At 36.5% G+C, this 19,581-nt stretch overlaps 2 protein-coding genes across 2 annotated transcripts; one reads left to right on the top strand and one right to left on the bottom strand.

Moving 5' to 3' along the window:
• Positions 1-3,750: 3,750 nt before the first annotated feature.
• On the bottom strand, positions 3,751-5,239 carry LOC119067642 (endoglucanase-like). The gene is made up of 6 exons (XM_037170741.1): positions 5,162-5,239; positions 5,021-5,101; positions 4,532-4,649; positions 4,266-4,459; positions 4,109-4,202; positions 3,751-4,036 (listed from the first exon to the last, which is right to left on the bottom strand). Exons 1-6 carry the CDS (start codon positions 5,165-5,167, stop codon positions 3,858-3,860), a joined length of 672 nt encoding a protein of 223 aa, XP_037026636.1. The 5' UTR covers positions 5,168-5,239; the 3' UTR covers positions 3,751-3,857.
• A 4,520-nt stretch (positions 5,240-9,759) lies between these two features.
• LOC119067640 (meprin A subunit beta-like) lies at positions 9,760-11,912 on the top strand. Its single transcript, XM_037170740.1, has 6 exons — positions 9,760-9,836; positions 9,915-10,006; positions 10,922-11,217; positions 11,280-11,621; positions 11,703-11,721; positions 11,789-11,912. The coding sequence occupies exons 2-6, from the start codon at positions 9,916-9,918 to the stop codon at positions 11,863-11,865; spliced, it is 825 nt and encodes a 274-aa protein (XP_037026635.1). The 5' UTR covers positions 9,760-9,836; position 9,915; the 3' UTR covers positions 11,866-11,912.
• Positions 11,913-19,581: the final 7,669 nt, after the last annotated feature.

Genomic DNA, 19,581 nt, shown 5'->3' with positions numbered 1-19,581 from the left:
GTATTGACAATTACGATTGGAGTAAATCGGTGGATTGAGTTGGGATGTTAGGGCGTTCAATAGATCATTATCTACCGAATTTCGACAGAAATACTCACTGTACGATGGTGAGCGTTGTATCAAATGAACTGTACGAATTGAACAAAACAAAGTTTATTCCAATCGGTCGAGCAAGTCGAGCGTAGAATGACGGGAGCATCGCTGGACTTCTGACAGATGAAACATTGGTTTCTTCGGCAATGACTTATGTTTACCCAGTTATTTTTTCCTTTTGATAGCACCCAAAGGTTGCTTGCAATATTTTTATAAATCAACCGGTCAGATTGAGTCGTTCAATTATGGAATGAGTTACTTTGGCAACAGTCGCTATGCTATCTGTTTCGATAAGAAGCAAAACAACAACGCTGTTGTTGAGTAAGATGTTATACGTGTATTTAGCTCCATAGCTCCATTTTACCACATTTTTCTCTAACCAAAACTAGGCTCAACGACATAATATTCAAAATGAGTGGCTCGAATTTCGATGACTCATGTTTGAATGACGTTTACGATGAACATTTGTCGGAAGACTACATTTCAATGGCTCACGCCGAAATTGTTGATGGCGTGAATGTGCAACGGCACAATCTATTTTGTGGCAGCAGTTTAAACGGAAAATTGATACAATGTAGGTGTAAATGAACATAAAGGATTTCAGTTCAAAATTCGAGATCAATTTTCAGTACATGCAACGGGACCGATTGTAATTCATGTGAACACTGATAACAAGACAATTGATGGGAACGAGACCGGATTCAGATTTCGCTATCGAATTAAACATCGGTAGTATTAGTACTAGAAGCAGTAAACAACCGTTTAGATTTCTACCAAACATAAAACATCATTCGCTTTAATTATCGAGGTGGCGCGAAGACTGAGGAAGTATTTAAAACATTTTTAGATTTCGGTTATTTGTGAAGAAGCTGGTTAATAAAAAAATTATTTAACTTTGCTGCGGTCAAAGCACCTAGCAGGGTAGTAGAAAGAAAAAAATAAAGTTGTACTTTAATCGAAGTATACGAATATTTCCATACCTTTTTTTCCTAATGTCATTGCAAAATTACCATTAAGGTTGCTAATGGTATTATTGGTATCAAAATACTACTCTATTTGACGTGTAAAAACCTCTATTACCCTGCTAGGTGCTTTTCTGCGGTTTGTAATTTGCTTGTACGCTCTGCGTGTACATTATCGCCGATCCACAGAGCGTAACAATATTTGATTTTTTATGATTCCTCAAGTGAATGAAGAATCAGTAGATTCATCGCTGGAAAAATCAGTAGATTCGGTCAAATACGTTCCAATTGTTGCGGAACTTTGTAAAGAAAAGTTACGACTGTAGCAAGAAATGTGGATCAGCGAGTTAAAGAACCCTGTTTATCGAAGAGTACTACGCAAAAAATGAAAAAGTGGCACTGATTGTTGTACTGATTGTTGCTTGTAATTGTTTCAACAGGAAGTTAGTTGAACAAATGAAAATCTAGATTTTTATTTTCTAAATTTATTACCACTACAACTACCAAATCAGAAAACATTTCGAATTTCACTTTTCTCTCCCTTTATCTGCAGAATCCACAAACTGATCAAAAACTCAAACATATTATTCATATTATTGCATACGGTTAAATCTGTTACTTATCTTGTTTAAAGCGAGGTTTAAAGTATCATTTAGTACTAGTTTGGAGATTTTTTTTATACTTTGATGAGTGTGGCGGATGCAGCTTGAGCCGTGTTTCCATATTTTTAGTCATTTTCAATTCGATTTACTCCTTTCGTGACAATAGATTTTACATCGAAATGATTCAAGGTGATGTTAAAAATGACCTCTCATTTCATAGGGGCGTTGTCCACCACAAAATGCAGAAATGTCTGAGAACTTGAGATGTCAACGAAAATTTTTACCTGGGTATCGGATTAATTAAACCAAATGCGTCAATGTTTCTCAACGATTCACGATACGCAAATATCAGTTTGTTGTTTCCTATTGGCAGAGTACATTAATTTTCTATAAATATATATGAAAGAGTGATATATACGACAAAGTTGAATATTTGTGGAATAAAAAAACATGTGTTGGTAGTACCGAATTTGAGCTAGTTAGCTGTCAAAATTGTATGAGACGATGGTGTAGCGATGCGCTGAAGCGCTGAAGGAGCTACAATTTTAGCCCACGTTTTTCTTCTACATCTCTCATTCATATATGCTATAAATCTAGAACAAGAATAGACCGGCTAAAGCCTGGTGAGGTCTTTTTTCTTTTTTTGTAGGCAAGGTGGAAGAATAGCTTCATCAGTCAATATCCAGCTGTTGAAGAGTAAACATCTCCACTAATGTTTGACCAATTTGGAATTCAACTACCAGTTTGGTAGTCAACTACCATAAATTAAACTTTAAATAGGCGAGCAGTTAGAATATTTTTGTCAGTCGGTGCGTAGTTTTCGAATAGTAAACATCTTTCCCTCAAAAATTACGTTCAGTAGTCAATTATAACCTCGGTACTCAGCTACCAGCTACCAAATTTTTGAATTGCAGTGTCAACTCTGAGCTATCGGTTATCAGATAACAAATAATTATTATTTGCCTGGTGTTGATATGCTCATGGTGGCTTTGCAATTTTGAATGTCAATCCAGCTCGCAACTACCATAACTACCAAAGCTACCGACTACCAAATTTCCGATTTATAAATAGCCGAGCATGTAGAATAATTTCGTCAGTCGGTGCGTAGTTCTCGAATAGTAAACATCTCTTCCCCAAAAATTACGTTTGGTAGTCAATTATAGCCTTGGTAGTCAGCTACCAACTACCAAATTTTCGAGTTGCAATGTTAACTGTGAGCTATCGGTTATCAGATAACAAATAATTATTATTTGCCTGGTGTTGATATGCTCACGGTAGCTTTGCAATTTTGAATGTCAATCCAGCTCGCAACTACCATAACTACCAAAGGTACCGACTACCAAATTTCCGATTTATAAATAGCCGAGCATGTAGAATAATTTCGTCAGTCGGTGCGTAGTTCTCGAATAGTAAACATCTCTTCCCCAAAAATTACGTTTGGTAGTCAATTATAGCCTTGGTAGTCCAACTACCAACTACCAAATTTTCGAATTGCAATGTTAACTGTGAGCTATCGGTGATCAGATAACAAATAGTTATTATTTGCCTGGTGTTGATATGCTCATGGTGGCCTTGCAATTTTGAATGTCAATCCACCTCGCAACTACCATAACTACCAAAGCTACCGACTACCAAATTTCCGATTTATAAATAGCCGAGCATGTAGAATAATTTCGTCAGTCGGTGCGTAGTTCTCGAATAGTAAACATCTCTTCCCCAAAAATTACGTTTGGTAGTCAATTATAGCCTTGGTAGTCCAACTACCAACTACCAAATTTTCGAATTGCAATGTTAACTGTGAGCTATCAGTGATCAGATAACAAATAATTATTATTTGCCTGGTGTTGATATGCTCATGGTGGCTTTGCAATTTTGAATGTCAATCCAGCTCGAAACTACCAACTACCACAAATACCAACTACCGACTGAGAGCTACCAAAACTACCAAATTTGTGGAACAGAAAGACGGACAGACAGACAGACAGACAGACAGACAAACCGGCCATAATAGGGTATTTTTTCTAGAAGAAAAAAGACCTAAAAATCCAGTTACGATGTAGATGTAAACGTGATCAAAGAAAAAGCAGATGATATTCGCTAGACGATCTTTTTAATTCCAAATATTAGATGAGAAAGTTTCAATTTTACAAAGTAAAAATGTTCACTTGGTCCTGGAAATAGATTTTTCTTTGTGTCAAATTTATTGGCTGCGGACGCATCCAGACTTGGAAGTGATAGCAGTTGGACATGTAACTTGGGTAAAGCTAAAGGATGGATTGTCAGCATTGAGGAACCAATCAAATCTCCATTGGCACCCTGGTTGAAGTTGAGATGGAAGTTGACTGCATTGATCTCTGCTGCTGATACCTCCATATCGGGCTACAGCAAATTAAAAATTTAAATTTAAATTAAAATACATTTCTTGCCGATTTTATCATAGAAGAAAACCACCTCCCCAACCGTCAGCAGGGGATTGCCATTGGGACTGACAACCGTTAAAGAGTCCGACTCCACCTCCAGGAATTTGAATATCGAAATGATTTTCCTGTTGGGTAAGATTAGAATGAGCAAATCTCCATTAACAAAAACACCATTTTCTCCCACTAACACCAAGATCTCCGCCAGTATTTGTTACTTGAACAACCATTTTCTTCCCACTAACTGGACCGGAAGTGAAGGTCAATTCGTAGCAAGCACAACACCAGTCCCATTCCGATTGTCCTGTAATCCGGCCAGCAACGAAACCATATGCAAGGTTACTGTTGACAGCCCATGGTTGGTTATTGTTGCAAGTGTAAGAATCTAGAATAAACAAAGTGTTAAAGATCGGAAGAGACAAAAGTTTTTTCTGCCAATTGAAAGCTGCAAACCTACTTCCTCCGTTGCATCCACTTTGTGCATTAACATCTACAGGTGTCACACCATCGGCTGCGCATGTCGTAACCGGCTTGTTGTTGACAAAAGGTCCTTTGCCGTTCCATCCACAGGATGGCTATGATTTAGGAAAAATATAAGATTTATTGTTAATTTCTGCAGTCTCGTACACGAATCTCGTCAACATTTACAGTATTGGGATCACAGTGTGATAGAAGAAATAATGATATAATAATTGTTAGATCACATCATTGTTTGTGGAACCGTTTGTCAATGATTTTGGGTTATCTGACAACCGCGACCACCAATTTAGAGACGAAGTGCTGCACGCCTTCCACTATAACTCGTAACATCAAATATTGGCAAGCTTTCAAATAATTTTGTTTTCTTGCAAGTAGGATAGATTATCGAGGTACTTGAGGCCAGTTAGTGTACAATCATAAACTATTTTTGATTTTTTTTTAAAACAATTTATAAAGATAGTCTTACCTTGCAGCAATCCCAGTACCGCGTGGAACTACCATTCAGGGCAGAACAAACTACAAACAGAGAGATTGTTACGAGGAAAACCTACAAGGTAAATGAAAGAATTTTCCGTTAAACTTTCAACAATTTAGTTCTACTGGTTACCTTCATTGTCAGTTATTATAGAAACACCAACTGAGTTTCACCAACTGTAATCCCTCCGCTTTTATAATCCGATTTTGACATAAATTAAGGCAGATGAGTTCACGAGTTAAGTGGATGATCAAAAATTAATTATGAGAAATTTTGTTTGTATCAATAAGGTATCGTTGAATATTTGAATGAGTAAACAGAAATTCGAACAAAGCGTTTCACACTTTTCCGTAAATGGAATTTGTAACTCAAAGTCATTCTCATTTTCATTGCAAATTATTAGGAGCGATCACATTCACTCGAAACAGGTGTAATAACAAAAACCTGGTAGGCTGTTATCTATCCAATTTTCTGATCATTTTGTCATGTGACAGATAACAATTTGCATTGGACAACACTAGATGGAAAGAGTGGTGGCAGGTCATTATAATTAGAAATAAAAACCTGATGAGCGTTACAAAGGAAAAAGTGACCATACAGAAAACATCATGCAATGTTGCACCTTTCGCTGAAAAATTAAGGTGGTTGAATCGAAATAGGTTAATGTAAGGCTACCCAGTTCGACCCGATTTTTAGACCCGTACGAAGTACTGGGGTCTTATGGGTTTACGCATACGTTTGTAACACGTCGAATTGGACTCCCTGAGTAAGGGGAAACCTATTGTGGTTGTCTAGAGATGCCAAATCCGCGAAAAAAAAATGTCCGTCTGTCCGTCTGTCTGCACGATAACTTGAGTAAAACGCATCCGATTTTGAAAATTCTTTTTTTTCCCGTTTGGTAATGTCAAAAGACAGGCTAAGTTCGAAGATGAGTGATTTTGGATCGACCCCTCCCGAGCTGTGGCCCAATAAGTGCTTTACGGTTTTTCGAAGATATCTCCGGACATTTAAACGTTAAACTTGTAAGTGATACGTTAAATAAAAGGTATTTACAATACCGATCGACAAAAAAAAAGTTTATGGAAATCGGATGACCGACTCGTGAGTTAGACCCCTTGGTGTGGAACAGGCACAGGGCGGCAAGCAGTTTTTGCTTGTAGGTCGGCCACATTTCAACATATTTCGTCTGTTTTAGCTTTATTAGATAGGTATTGACCGTACCAATCAGGGAAAAAAAGGTTTTTGAAATTTTGTTCTCCGGAGCGTGAGCTAGGTCTCTTGGAGTGAGCTCTTATCTGGCTACTCGGAAGTACAGTGAACGTGGTGTATTTTGACAATATCTCGAGTAAATTTTGACCGAATTTCATGAATTTTTTTTTGTTTGAAAGGTATTAACGAATGTAAAGCGTCGGTACTATTTCCGGTCTCCTAACAAAATGGCTGCCGGCGGCCATATTGGATTTTAGTAAAATAGAAATATATTGGGAAAAATGATACTTAGAGTGTTTCTGTTAACATGGAAATAATTTGTTATGTGTGTGGGGTTTCAGGGATTCCATATACGGACATCTATATATACCTATATACAGCTATATTGAGCTATATACAGGCATATAGAGCTATATAATAGCATATATTTATCTGTGAAATGTTTATTTATAGTGAAATATAGTTAAATATAGCGGTATATAGCTGTTTAAATAGGAATTTATGAAATTTGTCTTCGTACGGGGCTGTCTATATTGCCTCCGGCAATTTAGTTGTATATGATAACAAGGCAAAGAGTGGATAATGTAAGTGATTTTAAAGGGAGAATAGTTTTTCAGCAGAGAAGAAAATGAAGTAAGAGAAATGAAGAGTTTCACATTAAAGGCTTTTGATACGAATAGGTGTTTCGTACGGGTCGGCGTTAGCTATGTTTCAGTAGACGTGCACTTCAGACGGCATCCATCACAATCGATTAAAGCCTACACCGATTTGTATCTGGCTATAATTAAGGACCAGAACAAATCGACGGAAATGGTCCGAGATCAACAAATGACTTTATGGACTGACGAATTACTGCATCCAAAGATAGTCGGTTGTTGCAGAAACCAGACTACAACGATGCGCACATATCGATGATTTGTTAATTTCATTAGAGAACCTTTCACAAATTACTCACAACGTAAATATGACTGAATCTGCACTTTTATCTATTAGATGAGTTTCTACGAAACTAGAAGACGATAAGATAAAGATAATTCCAATTCTAATTCAAATATTCCTGTTGCAGGAAATCCACAGTATGAGCCGTTTACACGAAATGGCTGAAGAAACTGAAAGTTTCTGGGCGTCAATGGGATGTTAATAATTTCTTTATGTGGGTCTCAAATGTTCAGTGTATGCAACACCAGGGAAAATATAGTCCTGAGTGCGTCCCTGATAAAAAAAAATTGTTCTCGTTTTATGTATCATAATATTAGCTCAAGTGTGACAAAGATGGTATATGACGCAGGACCCCTATATTGCTTAATTTCTATCTGTCGATTGAACACAAAATTTGAATAAATAAAGCATTGAGAGAATTGTTTTCATATGATTCGTTGTTGGGGACCTATGTCAGAGTCTCGTCAGAAGAGCTTTAATTCAGGATATGTCTACAGTGCCGCTGGACCGAGACTTATACTTAAGCATACTTTGGTTGAACGTACTACAGAAGTTACGAAACGATATTAATCTTTGATTCACAACTTTATTTTCTGGTCTGGTTTTATGCTGATATTAGACCGTTATTGTCTATAAAATGATGAATGTCTTCAATAAAAATTAAACTAGTGTGAATTGCGGCCCTCGCTTCGCTCTGGCCGCAAACTTCACACTCGTTAATTTTTTGTGGTTTATTCGCTTTTGTTAACAAGACAAAATAAAATAACAAGAAACAATTATTGAAAATTCGTTTAGCAAGAGCAGCTACATCGTTAGACCGATATAATGTATCTTGAAACCTAACCTCAGGAACTCTGTGCAGTTACGGTGTGAACAAAGAGCAGATAAGGCTTTTTCTAAGAACTCCTTCCAGATGGTTGAACCAATACCACCCATTTTCGAACTTGATCTGAAGATTTCAATACTTCGTCGAATAAAAAAAGTTTTTGAAAATCGGTTGAACTTTGCTCCAGTTATCATGTTAACAAAGAGTAGAAAAGGCTTCTTTCGAGAACTACCACCAGATGTGTTGTGGTGATTCTCCCAGACAAGGTTGTCATTTGTACTTGTCTAAATTACTCGATTCTCCTATTTCAATTTGCACACTAGGATTAGCAATCCACAATAACATACTCCAACCCTTCCGACTCTTAAATTTTGCTGCCTCATGGGAATTCGTTGCTCTCCGGAATGTACTTGTCATCGTCGTCTTCCCATCTTGATGTTTTGATTACGTCATTAGCTGACAATCCAGCATATTGCGCATCCAGTTCGAATTTAAACCAATCACCCAAGGATTCTATGTTTACGGTTGCTTGTCGACGCATTAATTCGGCCTTGTAGTGGATCCAATAATTTCTCGTTGTTCCTGGCAGCTTTTCCTCTAAGCTTCTTAACAATTCCGGTGTATCCAGATAAGTGTTGGCCTTCATGTTTTTGATCGTCGTTACGGAACCGAATAATTTGCTGTAAAATAGCTGGAATGGATGCACGTTCTCTTCCTTCATATTCGGTAGATTCTTCAATTCCAGTACCAAATGTTCTAAAATCCACTCACGACGTCCAAAGCTCATTTCTAAATGCGAAATTATTTGTTCGATATTGTCGGGTGATGTGAGCAATGTCTGCACACACGTTCGTGCGGATCCAGTAAGTGCTTTATTCAAACGCCGTAGATTTCTGTTCGGATTAACGTTGAATTCAGCCGTTGATCGCCTGAACTCACTTATGAAATTCGGCCATTCCAGTACAATATCTCCACTGAACGTTGGGAGATCCTTAACTTCTTTCGTCTGCAGTGCTCGAAATGCGGCGACTAAAACGTCGTTCTGTGCGGAGTGATCAAATTGATTCTGTCGGGTGCTTTCTGCTGATATAAAACGTTGAAATTTGGTGAGGGATTGTCTCACAGACTATTCCTATTGCGATTCTTTAGTGAAAACTGGAAAACATTTGTCCGAAATTTTTTCAGGAAATGTCCGAAATTTTATACAAATTGTCCGAAATGTCCGAATTTCGGACAGGGCAAAATTTAGTGGGAGGCCTGCCTCTTCTTCTGCCATAGTTTTCTTCAAATTGACAATTTCTCGAACGCTGCTTCGTCTACTAGCTTTCGAGTTAGCTTGCGAGTTAACTTTCGAGTTAGCAATTGATTTTTGCATATTTCGCCGTTTGATTCGGAATTTCTCTACGATCAATAATAATCATCGCCACCGTGCTCATCGTCATACATCGTTGCCGAGATGAGGCTGGCATCACCTCGCCAGAGAGCTGCCAAGTGACAAGTGACATATATTGTGACCAAAGTTGCAATGAGTGAATCCTTTGAAGAGCTGAGTGTGGAGGTCTCGATCGTTGCCGACAGACACTCTTCACTCCTAATCCGTATAATGCTATTCAATTGGAAGATGATACCGTCAATGGCCATATCAATTTCTACTCAAATATAGTGTCAGCACATCGCCTGATAAAATATTGAAAAACCAAAATAATAAATCGCATTCATTCAATCCGATGTGTATACAATCAATTTTTTTATCTAGCTGATTGTGAAGCCATCGAGAGTAGGTCGGTTATATCATTCGGTCATTCATTGTGATTGAAACCACCAGTCAATAAGGTAAGTGTACGACCTCGACTTCGATGAGAAACTATGTAACATTTCTGAATCTTTTAACAATTAATGAAATCAAATTAGCATGCAATTACTACTAGTTGTGTTAGCGGTCATTCAATTGGTATGGGCTGGACCATTGCCAAAGGAATATGTAGCGAATACGGCTGAGAACTGTGAGTGCTTCTGACTTAGTATTTGCAATGAGCTTAGCATCCAAGTATTTTACTAACTTATGCTAAAAGGCATCAAATGAGAGTTTCCGGTTCGAGCCGGAGGCGAGTTCTGGAATCGAATTGCTAAAATCAACTTTTAACATAAGTTAGGATCACCGTTTTTCCTAAATGACGTCGGAAATACGAGACGAAGTCGCACGCAACAATAAACAGTTGTTTGGAAAAATCATTGTTGTGCTGGAAGCCTGAAATTCGACGGATTTGGACACGCAAACTACGATCGAAAAATTGTAGTTAAAATGGTTGTTGAGTAATTTGTTAGTGTGTTGTGGTTTCGTCTCATTTCAGTTTTCAAGCGCAAAAGACGTTTTTTTTTGACTCATGATGAAAGCTGAACTTTTCCGTACACATTGTAAGCTTACGACTAGCACCGAAAAATTCAACTTTTTATCACTCGTAATTATTTTCCACAATTTTGTTGAAAATTCTTTTTTCACAACGCAGGCGAGAAAATGGTGATTTTCTCCCCTCCGCTGAAGCTTCGGATTACTTTGTTGTGAAAAATGTTGTGCTTACCTTGGGAAAAAGTTGGAAATTACATTTCCTTGGTTGACTCGTGACACTCGCTACGATCTTGCCACAAAAAACACCATTGAATTGCAATTTACAACTTTTCTTCCCCGTTGAACAAATAACTATTTCTTTGCAAAGTAGAGAGAAAAATATAAATTAATTTTGCGGAAAATTTGAGATTTCGTGCTGCAATTGTTTTACTTTTTAGCCGATGAAGTTGAAGCGGAGCGAATTGATCTTTATTGTGCAGTCCAGTTTCCACAGTTTTTATGTTTCTCCATTTTTGTTTTTCACTTCATTTTCCCCAAGTCATTCTGAATATATCATAAAATTGCATCACAGTGGCACTCATCAAATCCGGAGACTACAAGCAAAACATTGAATCACTTGGTGGTCAATTCGAAGGCGACATGATACTTGACGAGAGACAAAAACGCGCCCTGTTAGGTCTGGAAAAAACTGGACTAATTAATTTGAACTATCGCTGGCCGGACGCAGTTGTTCCATATGTGTATGCTGATGGTTATTTCACTCAAGCTCAAATCGAACACATTGAACGTGAATTAAGATTGATTGAGGCAGCTAGTTGCGTTCGCTTCGTTCAACGCACCGACGAAGCGAATTATGTTGAAGTGATTGTAAGCGGAAAAATAGTCAAATCATATCGGATCTTCTTTCTATCGTTCAAATGTACATTCAGGGCGAAGCTAGTGGCTGTTGGTCACAAGTCGGTAACCTGAGACGCGGCCGTCAGCAATTGAATCTTCAACTGTTCGAACCGGGAACTGGTTGTTTCCGTAATGGTACAGCTGCCCATGAATTTCTGCACACACTCGGATTCTATCACATGCAAAGTGCAACGGAAAGAGACGAATACGTTACCATTGCATGGGACAATATTATTCCGGGAATGGAACATAATTTCAACATATTTGATGCCAATGTGATAACGAATTTCGGTGTTAAATACGATGTGCTCAGTCTGATGCACTATAACGCTTATGGATTCACTAGAAATGGATTCGCGACAATTGTTCCGCATGTAAGTTAAAAGAATTGAAATTGTATTACACTTATCACAGACCGACAATATGTGACTTTAACATTTAATTTTAATTTCAAGGATATCAGTTTGATTGATGGTATGTTTGGTGTCAATTAATTGAGTTTATTTAATTCGATTATTAATTGCACAATTCTTTTGTATAGGTATGGGTAATTCCGGCGGTATGACTGACTTAGATAAACAACGTTTGAATGCTATGTACTGCTCAGCCACGCACTAAAAATAAATTGGAAATTTTTTGAAATAAATCTTTCGAACTAACTATCTGAAAATATGTCGTTTATGAAACTGATCGAACATCTAGTTCCCTTGACTGAAAATACCATAAAATGTTTGTAACCTAACAATGTATGGAATGGGATGAAAAACGTAATTGTTTGTAACCAATTTTTCTTTGTCACGACGATAACTTGAGTAATTCTTAACCTATTTTGATGACTTTTTTTTTAATCGACGAAGAATGGGATTCCTGAGGTTAAGTTCGAAGATGGGCCATCTCGGGATAAGGTTCTGGAAATTATTCCAGAAAAACAGGATTTTACTCTGTTGTTGATAATTGATAGTGAAAAATTTAGGTTCCCAAAATTATCCATTTGACATTTGGAAGGTCAAGTTCGACGATGAACTATGTGTGAACAATTCTTCAAAAGGTTTGCCAGAAAATATAAATGCAACAAAACTAGGTCCCACCTTTTGGGCGGGTCGGGTCCCTTGACTGATAATTTTTCCAATATACAGTGAACGACATCTCAAATGTCTCACTGTCATTTTTTTCAGAGAATGTCATTGTGAATTTGCAATGACACGATAAAATTCTCAGAAAAATTTGACAGTGAGACATTTGAGATGTCGTTCACTGTAATTAATCAATTAAAGTGAAAGCAAAACAAAATTGTCGAGCCTCATTTTTGTCAACTGAATTTCAATTGTCAAAAAGCAGACTAGATCATTTCATTTTGCTTTTACCTTATATTACAGAATATTATAATCAAGGTTCTGAAAGAATTTTGTTTTTGTGTGTCACCGCCTTCGTGATCAACTCAGGGTTGTCTTAACCTGGTTCTTTCAGGTTTGATTATCTTATTTTATTTTAACTGATTTTTTCATCTGGGTGAGAATGGACAATTCCTGAAGTCCAAGCCTTTTTGTCACAGTATGGATGTAATAATCTAACACAATTCTCAATTTGATACATTTACTTCTACAAAAATGAAATGTTGTCACTTTGTATCTGTTTAAATTGTGCAATAATCCAATAAGACCCGAGTTGTTAACTAATGCAGTAAGATACCGCAACTCGTGTCAATTACGGCCTTCGATTCGCTCTAACCGAAAACTTATCGCTCGTCCGAGCTGTCTAATATTGCAATACGATACCGCAACTCGTGTGAATTACGACCCTCGCTTCGCTCGGGCCGAAAACTTCACACTCGTCGGAGTTGTCTAATGTTAGAATTGCTTGTTTGTAATACTATATGCTCACTGTATATGTAATTTCAGGTACAGTCGCCAACATTTCAAATGTCTTTTTTGTTAGGAATTTGACGTTTTCAATGAATTCCACTCAATCCACACAACTCACACTCTGTCTGTATCAGTATGATCCGCTGTGGTTTCCAAGGTTGTATTATTAGAAGGTTGCGCCAACAGCCTTTTTCGTGGTGGCATTAAATAAAAAATAATTGCCGTAGTGCATTGTATTTTAAATTAGGCGAATTCTTCGCTGTGGCATTATTGCGAAAATGAAGTAACCAGAACGAAGATAAATACCTAAATATCAATAATACCACTGTAGTAACCATTTTTATTTCTCCATTTACCATTTACCACAAAAATACTCCGTGTGAAAGAAAAAAAAATGAATTTTTGCTTTGTTTACTTGACAGTTTGCTATCTCAAGGAGTACTTTTTTGTTGAGTGGCAACCATACTTAAGTTAATGCGGTAAATTATTTTGTTTTCTTAAAAGTCATACGACAGTCCTAAAAGTTTGTTCCAATTAACTGTTAATCCGAACTTTGACAACAGGAACGACAACGACTTCATTCAAAACAGACGTATCTTCTTCTCTCAGTGAAGGGAATCATGATCAATTACCAATAATTATCAATTATCAACATAGTAAATGGAATAGCTTCCGACCTTAATCTCGGGAATTCCATTCTTCGTTGATTAAAAGAAATTTTATTAAAATCGGTTAAGAATTATTACTCAAGTTATCGTCATGACAAAAAAAATGGTTACAAACAATTACGTTTTTGACATTTCATACAATATCGCCACAACACATTAAATTATCATAAATTATCACAAAATCAATTATCAGCGGTATAATATCATGTATTATCAAGTATCAACAGAGTAAAATCCTGTTTTCTGGAATAGTTTCCAGAACCTTATATCCCGACATAGCCCACCTTCTAAAAAAAATCATCAAATCGGTTAAGAATTACTCAAGTTTATTTATTTATTTATTATATTACTCAAGTTATCGTGATGACAAAAAAAAAATGGCTACAAACAATTAAGGTTTTGATAATTTTTCATACACTGTACTGTAAACTGTTACCAACATTTTAGGGTATTTTCTGGCGTAAGACCCTTGACTTCAGTCAAGGGAACAATATTATTATTACCAATTATTATCAGATACTTATTTTTCTGAAATAGTTTCCAGAACCTTATACATTGCCCATCCTCGAACTTAACCTCAGAAATCCCATTCTTCTACGTTTTTAATAACATTTTATATAATATCACCACAACACATTAAATTATCATTAAATTATCATTATCACAATAGCAATTATCAGCACTGTATTATCAATTACAATTATCAATAAAATCATGTTTTTCTGGAATAGTTTCCAGAACCTTATCCCGACATGGCTCATCTTCGAACTTAACCTCAGGAAATTCATTCCTCGTCGATTAAAAAAAAAAATCATCCAAATCGGTTAAGAATTACTCAAGTTATCGTCGTGACAAAAAAAAATTATTTCAAACAATTAAAGTTTTGATAATTTTTCATACACTGTATGGTTAGGTAAGGTTACTAACATTTTAGGGTATTTTCTGGCATAAGACCCTTGACTTTCAGTCAAGGGAATAATTGATGTGATAATTCCCTTGACTGAAAGTCAAGGGTCTTACGCCAGAAAATACTCTAAAATGTTAGTAACCATACAGTGTATGAAAAATTATCAAAACCTTAATTGTTTGTAAGCATTTTTTTTGTCACGACGATAACTTGAGTAATTCTTTAACCGATTTTGATGATTTTTTTTTAATCGACGAGGAATGAAATTCCTGAGGTTAAGTTCGAAGATGAGCCATGTCGGGATAAGGTTCTGGAAACTATTCCAGAAAAACATGATTTTATTGATAATTGTAATTAATAATACAGTGCTATATAAAATGTTATTAAAAACGTAGAAGAATGGGATTTCTGAGGTTAAGTTCAAGGATGGGCAATGTATAAGGTTCTGGAAACTATTCCAGAAAAACAGGATTTTACTCTGTTGATACTTGATAATACATGATAATACACCGCTGATAATTGATATTGTGATAATGATAATTTAATGATAACACATTGACAACATTAATTGTGGCGATATTGTATGAAATGTTATCAAAAACGTAATTGTTGGCAACAATTTTTTTTGTCATGACGATAACTTGAGTAATAATTCTTAACCGATTTTAATAAAATTTCTTTTAATCGACGAGGAATGGAATTCCCGAGATTAAGGTCGGAAGCTATTCCATTTACTATGTTGATAATTGATAATTATTATTGGTAATTGATCATTGATCATTGATGATTCCCTTCACTGAGAGAAGAAGATACGTCTGTTTTGAATGAAGTCGTTGTCGTTCCTGTTGTCAAAGTTCGGATTAACAGTTAATTGGAACAAACCTTTAGGACTGTCGTATGACTTTTAAGTAAACAAAATAATTTACCGCTTTAACTTAAGTATGGTTGCCACTCAACAAAAAAGTACTCCTTGAGATAGCGAACTGTCAAGTAAACAAAGCAAAAATTCATTTTTTTTTCTTTCACACGGAATAATACAACCTTGGAAACCACAGCGGATCATACTGATACAGAGTGTGAGCTGTGTGGATTGAGTGAAATGCATGTTGGCCTCTGTACCTGAAATTACATATGCAGTGAGCATATAGTATTACAATTCTAACATTAGACAACTCCGACGAGTGTGAAGTTTTCGGCCCGAGCGAAGCGAGGGTCGTAATTCACACGAGTTGCGGTATCATATTGCAATATTAGACAGCTCGAACGAGTGAGAAGTTTGCGGCTAGGCCACACCTAATATTAGACAACTCGTACGAGTGTGAAGTTTGAGGCCCGAGCGAAGCGAGGGTCGTAATTCACACGAGTTGCGGTATCGTATTGCAATATTAGGTAGCTCGGACGAGTGATAAGTTTGCGGCTATAGCGAATCGAAGGCCGTAATTGACACGAGTTGCGGTATCTTACTACATTATTTAACAGCTCGGGTCTTATTGGATTATTGCACAATTTGAACGAATACAAAGTGACAACATTTCATTTTTGTAGAAGTAAATATATCAAATTGAGAATTGTGTTAGATTATTACATCCATACCGTGACAAAAAGGTTTGGACTTCAGGAATTGTCCATTCTCACCCAGATGAAAAATCAGTTAAAATAAAATAAGATAATCAAACGAACCAGGTTAAGACAACCCTGAGTTGATCACGAAGGCGGTGACACACAAAAACTAAATTCTTTCAGAACCTTGATTATAACAGTGTGTAATACGAGGGGTGACGCACTAAGGATTAAATGGATTTAAATCCATTTAATCCCATGTATTTCTTGGATTAAATGTATTAAATGGATTAAATTTGAAGAAGTGCGTGACCCCTCGGTGTAATATAAGGTAAAAGCAAAATGAAATGATCTAATCTGGTTTTTGACAATTGAAATTCAATTGACAAAAATGAGGCTCGATAATTTTATTTTGCTTTCACTTTAATTGATTAATTATTTTGGAAAAATTATCAGTCAAGGGACCTAGGTGGGACCTAGTTGATATTTGATAATTGATAATTAACAAGCAGCAGATACCCAGAATTACATGTACAGGGTAAGCCCCTAGAATGCTGTAAATACAGCTAGGTCCTTTTTTGATTTATGTTGTGATTGATTCATGCCACACATTCAAAACTACAACGGAAGCATCATTTCGTCTAAACAACTGCAAGCAGGGATGTGGCTAAACAATGTTTCATGACCAAGAGGTACTTTATGCACGACGAGCAAATAGCAGCGGCCCAGACGTACAGCACTGTTTGAAAGTTGACCATACTTTGACTGATGACTGGCCATGGGTGGTGAGTGCGGACGTCAGAGTGGGCTCAATTTGTCGGCCGTGGATAGGCCAACGATCCTTCAAAGTTTTAACTTATTTGGTTACGTTTTTGTTACAATTACAAAAATCTATTGAGAAAATATCGGTCGACCAAAAGGTGCATTAGACAAAAAAAAATAGTTGAAGATCTGAAAATTTGTGTCCACACATCAAATAATTTTCCTTGGTGCTAAATCCCTTAGTTCTCTTTTCTCTTATTACAATCAATTGTCTTCAATTTGTCCATAATAGTGATCCTTAATTAGTAATCATCCGTCCATAATTCCTTTCACCTTCTAAATTAAGTTGGAAAGCCGTCCGTTGCTGCAAGTGAAATATTATATTATATTTGTAATTTGTATTTTTTTGAATAATAAAGTTTGTTAAGTTAAGTTAAGTCATCCGTCCATAATATTTAAATGAATCAAAGTTATTTGTAAACTGAATTTTGGTAAAATAAAATTTCAAGAAAAAAAGAATAAATCATTTTTAATTATACATAAAATATGTCCTCAATTGTCCTTTCCTTCCGGACCTACCCTTACTTCAGGTATTGTTAGTTAAAAATGTTATTTTAGAACAAAAGAAATCGTTAAGTTTAAAGATTTACTTCACTGTTTCAAACATACTGTTGTCTAATGGATTTTTAATTTAACCAAAAATTTGACCTTTCTAAGTACATTCGACTAAGTATTTTTTTCTCAAATTATTTATTTCACACGCAGAATGCGTCACCACAATATATAACATCAGTTACTTTGTAAATTAAAACACAAAGAGGTGCGTGTGCGTCACTTTTAACATGATTTTATATAATATTGACAATTATGACGATTTTTTTATTAGATAAATATTTCATGTACTGATGCTGAAAAAGAATGGCCACAGTTGAGCGCACTTGGGAACTGCCCCCAAGGCCCTGCCTGTGCCCTCTTTTCTTCCCGTAGGAATCGGCGAGGAGTTAGGTCCGAAATGTGGCAATTTTAAGGAGAGTTTGCTTATAACTGATACACAATGATCTCATATAAACGGTTTCTCATCGCCTTACAAGGAGTTAGGTTAACTGATCACCTGTCAAATGATCACTAACCCGAAAGAAATTCAAAACTAACGCGAATTATATACTGCAACGTATACCAGCGGCAATGAGTGGTAAAACAAGACACATTCGCTACACATGTTGGTGCTACGCAAATGGATCAAGTAAGGACGGTGTTGAGGAATTTCGCGCCGCGTCATTCACAATAAACCACAAAGTGACATTTTCCTTATACAAAATATGTCATTTTGGCAATTATTGTGAATGACGCGGCGCGAAATTCCTAGCAACCAGTAAGGACACCTATCTTACTAGTGGAAAATTCGCATTAGAATCAAATTTCTTTGCAAAATTAGCTGTTACACATCGATGGGTGACAGAGAAATGATAACAGATGGCGTTGCACCGGCCAAGCGCCATATCTTATCATTTCTCTGATGGGTGACAATTTCCCTAACGTGGCGTCGCATCCATCCCCAATCTAATGTGGCAATTTCAAGGAGAGTTTGCTTATACAGATACACAATGATCGTATAAACGGATTCTCATTGCCTTACCAGGAGTTAGGTTAATTGATCACCTGTCAAATGATCTAATGCGAACTATATACAACGTATACCGGCGGCAATGAGTGGTAAAACAAGACACATTCGCTACACATGTATGTGCTATGCAAATGGATCAAGTAAGGACACCTATCTTACCAGTGGAGAGTTCACATTAGATTCGAATTTCTTTGCAAAATTAGCTGTTACACATCGATGGGAGACAATTTCCCTAACGTGATATCCTATCTGTCGCTAAATTATTCATAACTAAACTAAACCCTACTAATACCCTACTGTACGCCTCTGCGTTTTCACGGGCTTGGGACCGTTAAATAGCATGTGAAGATGCTATTTAGCCGGATTAGTAGATATTGCTGTCATTCGAGCGACCGTCATTAAAACCTTGAGCACAATATTTATGCACACAAGAGATATCAACTAGCATAGCAAACGATATCAGCACAACCAAACATACCACACAGCTCAACAATTCTCTTCTGTGTCCTTATTATACATGAGTGCCTCTCCGGATAACAAAAACAGCAGTACTTTGCTTTGATTGGTTTACTCTTTGACTGCGGAGTATGTCCTTTCTTTTGAAGAGATGCTTACGTGTATTCTTCGACCGATTGAATTAGTTTAGCATATAAAGAAAAAATTAGAATGTAAATTTTTGTATCGGTGATAGTTATTAAAGATGCTTTGGAAGAATGAAAAATAAGCTATCAAAATTACATTGCAAAAATTGTCAAGCAAGCGACCTGACCCACCCAAAAGGTGGGACCCAGTTTTTATCACAGAAAAAAAGCAACATACGACAGTCTGAAAGTTTAGATTGAAAAAACTTTGGTCCAGTATGAGATTCAAATAATTTTATCTGATAGCTCTAACCTTCCCCTTTATAACTAGAACCTGGAACCCACACGATATAGTTCATAAAGAATTTTG

This window comes from Bradysia coprophila, assembly GCF_014529535.1.
Source record: "Bradysia coprophila strain Holo2 chromosome X unlocalized genomic scaffold, BU_Bcop_v1 contig_128, whole genome shotgun sequence".
NCBI lineage: Eukaryota > Metazoa > Arthropoda > Insecta > Diptera > Sciaridae > Bradysia > Bradysia coprophila.
The sequence above is the reverse complement of the archived record's forward strand: the minus strand, read 5'-3'. Positions and strand labels throughout refer to the sequence as shown.

What these genes read in the sequence shown, in the direction of transcription:
- LOC119067642 (XM_037170741.1), bottom strand. An exon ending in AAGTGGATGCAACGGAGGAA is followed by an intron (nt 4,460 to 4,531) that starts GTAGGTTTGCAG and finishes TGTTTATTCTAG; the next exon opens with ATTCTTACACTTGCAACAAT. An exon ending in CCCTGCTGACGGTTGGGGAG is followed by an intron (nt 4,037 to 4,108) that starts GTGGTTTTCTTC and finishes AATTTGCTGTAG; the next exon opens with CCCGATATGGAGGTATCAGC.
- LOC119067640 (XM_037170740.1), top strand. Translation starts at nt 9,916, where the DNA reads ATGCAATTACTACTAGTTGTGTTAGCGGTCATTCAATTGGTATGGGCT. An exon ending in AGCGAATACGGCTGAGAACT is followed by an intron (nt 10,007 to 10,921) that starts GTGAGTGCTTCT and finishes ATTGCATCACAG; the next exon opens with TGGCACTCATCAAATCCGGA. An exon ending in CGAATTATGTTGAAGTGATT is followed by an intron (nt 11,218 to 11,279) that starts GTAAGCGGAAAA and finishes ATGTACATTCAG; the next exon opens with GGCGAAGCTAGTGGCTGTTG.